The following is an 11,480-nucleotide window of genomic DNA, read 5'->3' on the forward strand; positions in this document are numbered from 1 at the left end:
TCTTCTCTTTGCCATTTTTTCCACAAGTTGGTTGGTTCGTTTACTGGCTGTGTGTGTATGAATGGCAAAGCTACTCAGCAAGTAGTGCTACACTGAAGAAGTTTCTCTGGTATGTGGGAGGATACAGATAGATAACTTCTTAAGAACTATTGTAAGGTTCATCTTATGCTTCACCTTATTATGGAGAACACTAATATCAAGTAGGTTGAATGGCGTCTTTTAGAAGAAGCGTTCTCATAAATGGAAATGTAACCAGTAGACAGTTCAGCTAAAAGCAACACAGTGATGCTGTCTCTTGGGTATTTCATCAGTTGCTTACAGAAATCTGCTTTATTATGTACAGGCTCTGATTAAATGACAATATTCTGCAAGCTGTAAAATGCTGATTCATATTCTCTAGTTCTTGTGAAATCTAATCTGCAAACCTTGAAGAAAAAGGGTAGCAAGCATCTGACTGTGGAGCACTGGTAGCTGCTTGCTAGAGATCCTGTAACAAAGCTCTTGCTTTGCAGCCCTGAACTGAAATGTTTGACTTGCTGACTACATTACATCCTAGGTGGTATGAATTGATCTTTGGAGTCAGAGAGAGAACAGTGCTGAATCATTCCTGTTTTATTGTAGTTCAGAATGTAGACTGTAGTTGCAGTCTGCCATAATGCAGAGAAGTATCTTGTGGATGATTGACAAATGGAAAACTTTGGGATATTTCTATCAGTTTAATGGTCTCAGATTTTAAACTGTCTCTTTTTTCTTTTTTGAATGTTAAGGGTTTGAAGTGTGAATGGAGGCTGAATTATCAAAGTATTTTCTCCATCAAACAGTATTTGTGGGAAGTTCACTATCTTTCAGCATTTACATCATTTTAGTGTTAAATTCATTTTGTTATCACTTTGAGTCAGTTAATTATTTTCCCCATAATTTGTCTCATATTCTGTTTGTAACTTTCCAACTATCTGTTCTAACTCAAGGGGAAACTAGAGTGACTGGTTTTCATGAGTCTGCAGCTTGGGAACTGAGTTCTAGCTGAGTATATAGATTGTGTAATGGCTTCTATGTACTCTGCATCATAACAAAAGCATTTAATTTACAAACTTCTGTGCTTTCACACTGACAGCATTATACGATTCTTTAATTCCTTCTGGTGTTGGTCTACTTTTTAATAACAGCAGACTGAAACAGGAGCACTGAAAGTCTGGAATACAAGAAATCTAGGGGCTGCCTTTTTAAAGGTTCCACCAAAGGTCTGATTTGTAGGCACAATGCCACGATCTTTGCCTTACAAACATTGTTAAATAAGTCAGGCTGCCTGAAGTTATATATACAGCACACCTCTAGGTGGGGAAAAATTGTGTGCTTTTAACATCTGATAATTTGACTAGTCAGTATATATGATCCTATTATTATTAGAGGATGGCTGTGTTGGTTGTTAGACCTGCATCTCATTGGTGATCTCGTCAGTAGTGCATTGTCTTGTCATGAATGCTACTTCTGAGGGACGGTGATGGTGTGTTTTTACTGTGACCCAAGAGAGAATTTGCCAAACTGTAACGACCTGGTCTCTTTCCTCTTGTCCTGTTCTTTGTCTTGCTTTTCTACAGAATATACAGGAAACGAAAATGACAATGAAACCCTGCCTGAGACCTCTGCAGGTTGCTGGAGTTTATTCCCTACTGTTCTATTTCATTTTTAAGCCAAGACATTGCTTCATCTCACACACAGCATGAAATGCAGGCATTGCATTCGGGCCATTGACCTTCACATAATCCTCTCATAGGCTTGTTTCTTCATTTTGCCTTTATTTCCAGAGCTTGCCAGATGATCTTTTTTCATTGTTTTTCTTTTTTTTTTTTCCAACCAATTGCACATCCATGTACAAATTTGCCACCATTTGATTGCAGTGAAGTGGTGTAAAATAAGTTGCTGATGCAAAATTTATTTAGCTACAATTTGTTTAATCCAGTCTTATTAAAATACAAATACACCTCATCCTATATGCATGTACATATATGCATGGAGGTATGTTTGTGCCTAGCATAGAGTCAGTCTGTAGTTTGGGAAGGATCTTTGAAATTGGATAATCCTGCTCCCTACTCAAGCAATTCCAAATTCACATCAGAGTGCTGATATATAAACGATTCCCTCTCATAATCAGCAGCGGATTGGATACTCATTTGGTGAGAAAACCCTTTTGCTCCCAGTTAGGTCCCATTGGCTTCAGGGTTTTATTTCCTTAGACATAGTGATAGTTCAGTGGATTTTTTTTTCGTCTCGAGTTGAGGCAAATTTGTTCTGTATAGTTTGAATATCCTGAGATGATCTAAATAAAAGTGAGATGAGATTTCTAGCTGTGTAACATGTTTTAGTTTGGCAAGGATGTGACTGAATCCAGGAGCTAGAGTCTGGAGCTGTACAAGTCTAAACTGGAAATAAGACTTGTAACGTAGCAATTAACTACTGAAAACTTCTGAGTTATGTCAGGGATCTTTCATCGCCCAGAATCTTTAAAACAAGCTTAGACAATCTCGTAGTTTATTAAGTGATGACTTTGAAATACAAATTTCCAGGTGGAGTCCTATGGCTGCCAGATCAGTCAGTGATCATTTGGTGTCATCTTCAAGAAAATGAAATATGTCAGATGCTTGGAAGACTGCAATTAATGTAGATGTGTAAAATTAAGTTACTTGAATTTAAAATCCTCGCTTTAATTCCATGCAGAGAAGGCACAGAAAGGACTCATTAACTCTTAGATATCTCCTGCAGGATGAACTGAATCATAGAATTGTTTGAGTTGGAAGGGACCCTTTGAGGCCATCTGGTCCAGCTGCAGTGAACAGGGATACCTACAGCTCAATCAGGTGCTCAGAGCCAGGTCCAACCTGACCCCAAGTGTTACCAAGAATGGAGCAACCCACTGCCTCTCTGGGCAACCTGTACCACTGCCTCACACCCTGAGTGATGCTGTAAAGCTTATTTCTCTTCTTTGAGTGTAAATAGAGCCTGAAATGGTTGGCTTAGTCTAGAGAGGTAACAGCTTGAGGACTGATGCTGTTGGCTCCTACCATGGTAGGCACTGCTGCTTTTATAAAGAACTCTGTATTTGGTGTTAGTGCCTCATTGTGAGAATTCAGGATTCAGTTTGTTTAATTGGTTCTGAACACCACCTCGCTGTATGAGCAAAAGAAATTCTTGTTATGGAAATAACAGTTCAAGATGGCTACACTGTCATGTTTTGGAGGCCATATGCATGGTGAACTGTTTAATTCTTTCTTTATGCTTGAACATAATGACAAGGTTAACACCCAGAATGGATAAAAAACTAACATGCATGTCTGTAACGTACCGTGGAGCCACAAAGCAAATTTGTTGTTTTACAAAGGAAAAAATGGGAAAAAAAATAAAAATCCCCCCCAAAAACCCAACATCTTTGAAGATTCTTCCTTTCTTTCTTTATGAAGGTGGTGAACTCCGCATGGCTCAGTTCTTCCGAGGCAATCTGGCAGGTTTGATGATTCGTTCTGGTAAACTGGAAAACAAGAAAGTGATCGATTGCCTCTACACCTGCAAGGAGGGACTGGATCTGCAGATTGCTGATGGTGTTGGCAAAGGCGTGAAGGTAAAGTCACACATTAACGAAGGGGGCTGTGTATGTTGCTCTACTGATTCAAGATGCAAATTTTGCAGGTAGTTAATTAGGGACATCCTAACTAAAATAGGCTTATTTAATGCAACGCGTCACAATTAAAATTACATGAAAACTAGCAAATCTTTCTAATGTAGACATGTCATAGTGGAGTTTAAGAGTAAACGTTACTGTGTTCTCTGGAACCTGAGAAAAGAAATTGGATATCTGAAAGCCTCTGTTTTACCAGCTACACCAGACAGATTCTTACCAAGCAGCTTAGTAGAATTAATCCGACTTAGATATCTTTGTTTTAAAAATGGTTATTATTTTTTGTAGTAAGGTTGCATGAACAAAGCTGAATTTATCTTTCATATTAGCTGTCTGTCTGTCTTATTACTTCACATCAGAACTGTTACAAGTGCCTAGGTTTTCCTCCTGAAGAACAAAATACTCAGCATATTTGTCTGGAAGAAGGAAGTGAAGCACAAGGCCCATAAGTAATGTCCTCATTGCTTCGAATACAGCTGTAATTTTCCCAGCACTAACCTGACTAAACAGGGCTGAACTTCTGCTTTAATTACCTGATCATTTTTCTGTTTGTGTTCCCTTTTTTTTCCCTCCCTTCTGTAATTTCAGATCCACATGAACCCTAGTCAGTCAGCGGTGACCATAGAAGGGGATGATATAGACAGAGTTGATAAGGCCATGCAGCACATTTCCTATCTGAATTCTCGCCAATTCCCAACACCTGGAATCCGGAGGCTTAAAATCACCAGTACTGTCAAGTATGTTCTAGTGCTGAAATAATGCTTCTCTGTATGGTGATATTAAGGCCTGAAAAAAATGTGACATGACATACCCAGTGTCACAAGCTTCAATCAAGTTATCTGTAACTGTTAGTCATAGCAGAGAAAATGGGGCAAAATGTTAAATGTAAGTAAAAATTAATTGTAAGATTGTTCCCTTGCTGGGGAATTCTTCCAACGCAGCTGATGATGTAAGACTCTTGGGTCTGAGATAGAGCTTTTTTAATTTATTAAGCAATTACTGTGCACAGTTGTGCCCTCCTTTCAAACAGCTGCCTTGACTGTGCTTCTGTATCTCTTAGGTGTTTCAATGAAGAGGCCTGCGTCTCCATTCCTTCTGTGGAGGGATATGTAATGGTCTTGCAACCAGAGGAACCAAAAATCAGCCTGAGTGGCATCAACCATTTTGCTCGGTCTGCTTCAGAGTTTGAGAGTTCTGAGGGTATTTCCCTCTTCCCTGAGCTTCGCATAATAAGCACCATTACACGGGAGGTGGAGCCAGATGGAGATGGGGATGAAGATCCTACAGGTAACATCATTTCTGCTCGAAGCTCTTGCTTACCTTTATTCTATTCTGTGATCACGTTGGAGAATCTTTCTCTTGTAAAGTGACATGGATTTCTCCTGCAGTAAGAATCTAGTGGGGGAAACAAGATGTGTATTGTTTGGGGAAAAGCGTAGGTGCACTGCTCTGAGTTAACTGTAAATAAGTCCAGGCCATTACCTCCGTGTAAATAATCCCTTATTTATCATTATACCTTGAATACTTGGTCTCTTTACTTCAGGCCCAGATCTTAATGTTTGATTTGAAAGAAGAGTTCTGTCTGCATGGGATATTTTATAGTTTGTGGACTCTTGTCTACTTTCCTTTGTTTCTGCTCATCTCCTTGGCGGTTCCTCTACTTTTCAGTACAAGAGTCTTTGGTTTCTGAAGAAATCATGCATAACCTGGATACGTGTGAGGTGACAGTGGTGGGAGAAGAATTAAATCAGGATCAAGAAAGCCTGGAGGTTGACATGACACGGTTACAGCAGAAAGGCATTGAAATGAGTAGTTCCAATCTTGGCATGATCATCACAGGTGAGACTTCATTCTTTTGCTCATGCAGGAAGGGTGTGAAATCAGCTCCTTTTTTAATTGGAGTTTCAGGCTCAGAGGTGTTTGCACTGTTTTGTGGAAAATAGGTTATTCTAGAATCTCCTTCCTTTGGAGGTTTGGTGTCCTATAAATTGCAGGTTACATCTTAACTGTGGAAATGAAGTATACTTTGCCCCCTAGAAAAGACTTTCCTCCTGCACAGATAACCCAGTGCTGTGGAGTGTGTGTCATTCCTTTCTATTTTGTTTTCAGAATGTGTTATGTATTCAAAAGGAAAGATTTTACAGATTGTCTGAATCTCGGATTTTGCCACAAAGTAAACCCAAAAGTCTCAGTAAAGCCACGTGTGTCCATCTGTCATAATGGTGTTCAAAGAAAGGGAGGGTGATTTGTAGAGTGTATGGTGTTGTGGTAGGCTTTTGCAAAGTAATTGTTTTTCTTGTTTCTCTCTCTGCAGGAGTTGATACTATGGCCAGCTATGAGGAAGTTTTGCATCTGATACGCTACAGAAACTGGCACACCGTTTCTCTATTTGACAGAAAGTTCAAATTGGTTTGTTCTGAGCTTAACGGGCGCTATGTCAGCAATGAGTTTAAAGTAGAGGTATGTAAGCTCTTCTGATTGCTCTGGGAGGTGTAGAGTCTGGAGGGATGGGTGGATGATAGTTGTTGCCTCAACTGATGGATTATTGATCAATAAATCATTAAGATTTTTGTCCTGTAGATATTAATGAACTTGTGCATCTTACGCAGTATTTTATCTATGTGCTCTTAATCCTACATTTCATCTTTTAAGTGAGGCAGCCTAAACGGAGGTGAAGCAACTGTGGGAACTGTTGTGTTGTAGCAGAAATGATATGGTTGACAGAAGTGTGAAGGCAAAAACATTGAATTTGAGGCAGCATATAAATTTTGGGGGAAAAAACTTGAAGGACCTACTAGAAATGTTGTGCTGATCAGAGACTCGAGTAGCTTTCATGTATAACTCACAGGTTTCTGTGAATGGAATTGCTGGGCCCTTTACTGATTAGATTGTGTGATCCTTCAAACACTGATAGTAAGCACTTATGTAGAAGTGTAGACAGGCTAGAATTGCATTTCTTCTGCAGTAGAATGGAGGCTAATTATCAAGCTTCTGGAACCTGAAATTATTTTGAGTGGAACTGTCATGTACTTCTGCATCCTGTGAGCTTGAATTCCTGTTTTTTATAGCTGACCCAAAGGGTGACAGTGCAATTTAACAGTTGTATTTACCATTAGTCGTGTGGATATGGTGGGCTGGGAAGTTGGTTTTCAGAACCAAGTAATTAATGTGGCTTGGTTTCCTGAGGAAATTCTCCGAGCTTGAGTTGGGATCTTCCGAAAGTATTGAACTGCAAATGCTTTTCTTTTTCTGTACTGAACTTGCTCTCTTCCTGTAGCGCAGCTGGTCAGGTACCCCATATCACAACAGCCTCCCAAAGCAGAGGTATATTTAGCTCTGTGTGTTGGCAAGGAAACATGAAATATGCTGTGTGACAGAGAGCTTGCAGTTGTTAAAAGTCAGCTATCCTAAGGATGGGTTAAAATGTAGAGGGAAGTTTCACCTTAATCCTTGGTCTGTAGTACAGATTTTCTCTTTGCTGTTAGCTGGAGATAAGCAGCAGAATAAGAAAAGGTGTGTCTTGAAAGGTCAACTTGTATTTCTGGAGTTTAACCGTTTCCTTTTGTTCTTAGGTGAATGTTATCCACACAGCTAACCCCGTTGAACACGCTAATCACATAGCTGCACAACCACAGTTTGTACACCCGGTGCACCACACTTTTGTTGATCTGTCTGGTCACAACCTGGCTAACCCTCACCCATTTTCAGGTAAGAGTTCTCAGTCACAGAAGTTCTGCTGATTTTTTATCTGGTGTTAAACTGATGCAGAGACTTCTTGTTGCAGAGAGACTTCTTTTTTTTTTCCCCCCAGACTAAAATCAATGTGTTGGACTAATACATGTAAGCAGCTTCTTGATCCCATTCTGCTGTTGCCCAAACAAGGAGCAGCAGCTTGCTAGAGATTTATGAAACATCTCCCTGCCAGGAGGGCAGCTCTCTGGTACACACATTGGAAAACAGGAGGTGTCCTGTTCTTAACAGGGACTGTAAGACCTAGATAAAGGTCTGTGAGGAACAGGGACGTTATTTCTTACAAATAGCACAAGGAAAGAATTGCAGTAATTCCCTCAGTGAGTTCTACAGGCTTTTTAGTGGCCCTATGCAAACTGCCTCTGTGAAGCTACCTATAATCTTTTCATAATGCTGTTTCCCTCTTGTAGGTGATGGGAACACAGAGTTAATTATTGTCATGATGTAAAAATTGCCTATCAGTATCATTGAAGAAACTCCTTTTCTGTTGTTACAGTTGTTCCGAGTACAGCCACTGTTGTGATTGTAGTTTGTGTGAGTTTCCTGGTTTTTATGATTATTCTGGGAGTGTTCAGAATCCGAGCTGCACATCAGCGAACGATGCGTGACCAGGACACAGGGAAGGAAAATGAGATGGACTGGGATGACTCTGCATTGACCATCACTGTGAATCCTATGGAAGTAAGATTGATGTCTCAGCCCTCTTCCAGTTGTAACTGGCATGACTGTACATGGGCAGAGAGTAGAGCAAAAGCAACCATAGAACACAGAGAGGACAGACATTAGCACTGTTAGTCTTTAATTGATGCTCTAAAGTGACAATAACAGGAGCAGTTATGTTTGGGGCATGGCTTGTAGCTTTGTGATGGGGCAGGAATCTCAAGACTCCAGCATCAGGTGTTACAGGTTGGTGTCTAATGACGTCTCGGTGCTGTATGCTGCCTTCCTCACCATCAGCTTTTTATCCCAAAGTACTGATGTGTTGAAGCACCATCTGTATTTCTGTATTTATGTTTCTGTCTGCCATGCTTGACATCTGGCTTCTTAGAAAATCACAAGACAAACCTTAATGTTACTCATGCAATCGTACTGAAAGATCCTTTTCTGGTAGAATTGGAAGTACTGGATTGTATTCAAGAGTGAGTTTGCTTAGGGTGACAGGACTGGTAGGAATGGTGCAGAACCAGAACTATTTTAATCAGCTTATTTAACTTTTTATTTGCTAGTTGCCTAATTGCTGCCGAACTTTTTAAACCGTAAGAAACTAATAGCTCCTTCTCAATAAGTGTACCCTGTGCTCAAATTCAAAAGCATTAAAGGAATTTTGGCCAGAATGGTATCAGCAGCTGATTTCTGTCTTAACAGACTTACGAGGATCAGCACAGCAGTGAAGAAGAGGAGGAGGAAGAGGAAGAGGAAAGCGAGGATGGAGAAGAGGATGACATCACTAGTGCAGAGTCTGAAAGCAGTGAGGAAGAGGAAGGCGAGCAGGAGGAGGACCAACAGAATGTTAATAGACAGCAACAGCTGGAATGGGATGACTCTACCCTCAGTTATTGATTCTAGCTGTTCCCTTTGTCTTTGTTTCTGCTCTAGAAGACTCCACTGTAATACACTCCATTGTTCCCAAGGATTCATGGTGTTTAAAAAAAAAAAAAATCATTCTGGCCAGTAGATTCAACCAACACACCCCAGTGTTTGTGTTCTGTCAGCTTGTTCCTGGTGCTGTTCCTAGAGTTGTAGTTAGCACCTCTTTTCCCTCAGCCATGCCTCAGTGACTGGATTTTTTTACACTATGTGAGGAACCACCTTGCACTTTTTCGTCATGTCATCTCAGCTGAGTGACTGCAGATCTGTAGCCATTGCACATGAATTTCTGAACTTCTTTTATTTTGCTCTGTGAAACAATTCCAGCTTTGTTCCTTTCTGTCCTTCTGAAAGATGCAAAGATTTGCTTGTTGACAAAGGGTAAAGCTGCTCATTTCAGCCTGTTGATTTCTTTTAATTTCTTTCCCAAGTTAGTGCATGTGTAAAGTGGCAGAATGAGGTTAATATGTAGAAGATTAACAGACTTTTTAATATTTTGTAAATATATCGGAATTATGTAATTATGTCATTTGTGGTAGTGAAAACAGGGATTGGGGTTTAAAACATGCTAAAGTAAAAAAAAAAATCATGAAGCATGAAATAATACAAGTCTCATACTGCTGCAGCAGGAGCACGGGCACAGTTATCTAGTGTAGATGTGTCAGTAATGCAGTGTCCTTGGCCTTGACTGCCGTGTTCATTCACGCCCCGCTCTGGTTTTTCTCTTTTTATTTGGTCTCCAGTTTCCTTTATATTTGCAGAGGGAACAGACAAGCTTGTGAGAAACTGTAAAGGCTTTTAGGAACTTCTGCAGAGGTTCAACTGCCCCGCCTAACAGTTTGTTGGGTCGTTTTCTTGTTGTTTTGTCATTTATTTTTCTTAATTTTCCAGTGAAGTTTTAGCAGAAGCACTGTTTTAAGTTATTGGGAGAAGAACACTACGTGGATGGTGGGCGGATTACAGCGAGGCTGCCTGTGGTGCAGCGATGGGTCTGTTGGCGTTGCTGGTAGGGTGTATTTTGTTTAGTTGCTTGGTTGTCCCACTGGTAACTGAAGCCGGAAAGCCTGCGACCCGTGTACCTGCACCCCTTGGCTCCCAGTCTACATAGATGGGTATTGAGGTGTTTTTTTTAACTGTTTGTTTTTTCTCATTTGGGAATGGGAGGATTTGGGGCATAGCTGATACCATTTCTATTAATGCACTCCTGCTCATTCCCTGTAGCTCCTTGTACAGTAACTTGGACTGTTGGTGTATTAAGCCTTTGTTTACATTTAGTAATTGTGTTTTCCTGCTGGTGAAACTATAGAATAAATTATCCAACCAGAAAACCTTGGGAATCACATTAATACTATTCCAAGTCATGGCTGATTTTGGTTGTCTCCAATGAAAGTTTGAACTTGGAATTGCAAAGGACTTTTTTTAAAAGAAATGACTGAAAGGTACGAAAAGTAAGTTATGACCCCATGGTGGAGAGCACCAGTTGTCTGTAAGGCAGGACTTGTCCATTTAACTTTATTTGTCCTATGCAGAGCCTCAAGTAATGAAAACCTGCTTACTTGATTTGGTTTTTTTTATGTTTGGAGGTGGATTAAAGAGTAACTTGTTTTGCTTGTAACAGGAAAATAGGACTCCGTTCACTCCTCAGCACGGTAAGCAAAGTTCCATTTTTGTTTTGTATGTGATCTGCCCATGTTCCAGGTGCACACAGCCCAGGTCACAGCAGGCTCAGTAGTGGCCAACAGTACCCAGCAGGGAAACGTTGCACTGGATAAGCCTGCTAGAGGAGCAAGCCAAGTGGTGGGAAAGGAGTGTGAGGAAAAGGGTCATAACTCAAAAAGGTAAAGGTTGGTCCGGATGTTTATAGTTTTGATTTTCAGAACAGATCTCTAGTGCATCTTGCCTCCTGATGTATGGAATGGGATCTCATGGTGGGTTTTACCTGGGGGTAACAGACTTGACTCTGTGGAGTGCCTTTTACAATACTAGATGGACCTGGAAGCAGGAGGGAGAACCCACCCAACGAGCTTATTGTTTTTTGTGTTGGTTTTTTTTTTTTAATGTAAAATTTTAGATTTCTAAAATGGGGAAATGGTTTTGACTACTTACGTGGTAATATAACTGCTAGTTTTAAGTTAACTGGGAAACTTTTAACTTATGTCTGACAGTTGTCTTGTGTTAATGTGTAGAAGACTTATCCTTCCATATACTGTCACTGTAGCTGCTGTATTTTAGACTAAAGCTGATCATGAGTTAATGGTAATACTGAGAGGTTGTGAACGTCCTGATGCAGTTAGTAGCCACTGTGGGTATAACTCTTCAGATGCATATATTGCTAAAGGGTCAGTTTGGAAAGTCTATAAGCTACAATAAATTTCTGGTTCTAAAGGTTGCTTGTATTTATTTCTTCCTGAATGGAATAGGGTTGAGTCACATCACCCTAACTGTGAATTCATTGGCCTAGAAGTAGAGTTTG

At 40.2% G+C, this 11,480-nt stretch overlaps 1 protein-coding gene across 4 annotated transcripts in view; it reads left to right on the forward strand.

The window, feature by feature from the left end:
• Positions 1 to 11,396, forward strand: part of CLSTN1 (calsyntenin 1) — a 31,773-nt gene extending 20,377 nt beyond the window's left edge. For 2 of the 4 annotated variants that reach the window (XM_072354564.1, XM_072354565.1), the window contains 9 exons: positions 1,599 to 1,649; positions 3,456 to 3,613; positions 4,259 to 4,407; positions 4,731 to 4,957; positions 5,339 to 5,509; positions 5,985 to 6,130; positions 7,243 to 7,378; positions 7,917 to 8,101; positions 8,786 to 11,396. In XM_072354564.1, coding sequence (XP_072210665.1) covers positions 1,599 to 1,649; positions 3,456 to 3,613; positions 4,259 to 4,407; positions 4,731 to 4,957; positions 5,339 to 5,509; positions 5,985 to 6,130; positions 7,243 to 7,378; positions 7,917 to 8,101; positions 8,786 to 8,980 — 1,418 coding nt within the window. In that variant the 3' untranslated portion in view covers positions 8,981 to 11,396. The remainder of the gene's footprint in view (positions 1 to 1,598; positions 1,650 to 3,455; positions 3,614 to 4,258; positions 4,408 to 4,730; positions 4,958 to 5,338; positions 5,510 to 5,984; positions 6,131 to 7,242; positions 7,379 to 7,916; positions 8,102 to 8,785) is intronic. The other 2 variants (XM_072354567.1, XM_072354568.1) reach the window with 1 other exon arrangement.
• The last annotated feature ends 84 nt before the right edge of the window (positions 11,397 to 11,480 follow it).

Source organism: Excalfactoria chinensis, chromosome 20 (genome assembly GCF_039878825.1).
Source record: "Excalfactoria chinensis isolate bCotChi1 chromosome 20, bCotChi1.hap2, whole genome shotgun sequence".
In the NCBI taxonomy this organism is placed as follows: domain Eukaryota; kingdom Metazoa; phylum Chordata; class Aves; order Galliformes; family Phasianidae; genus Excalfactoria; species Excalfactoria chinensis.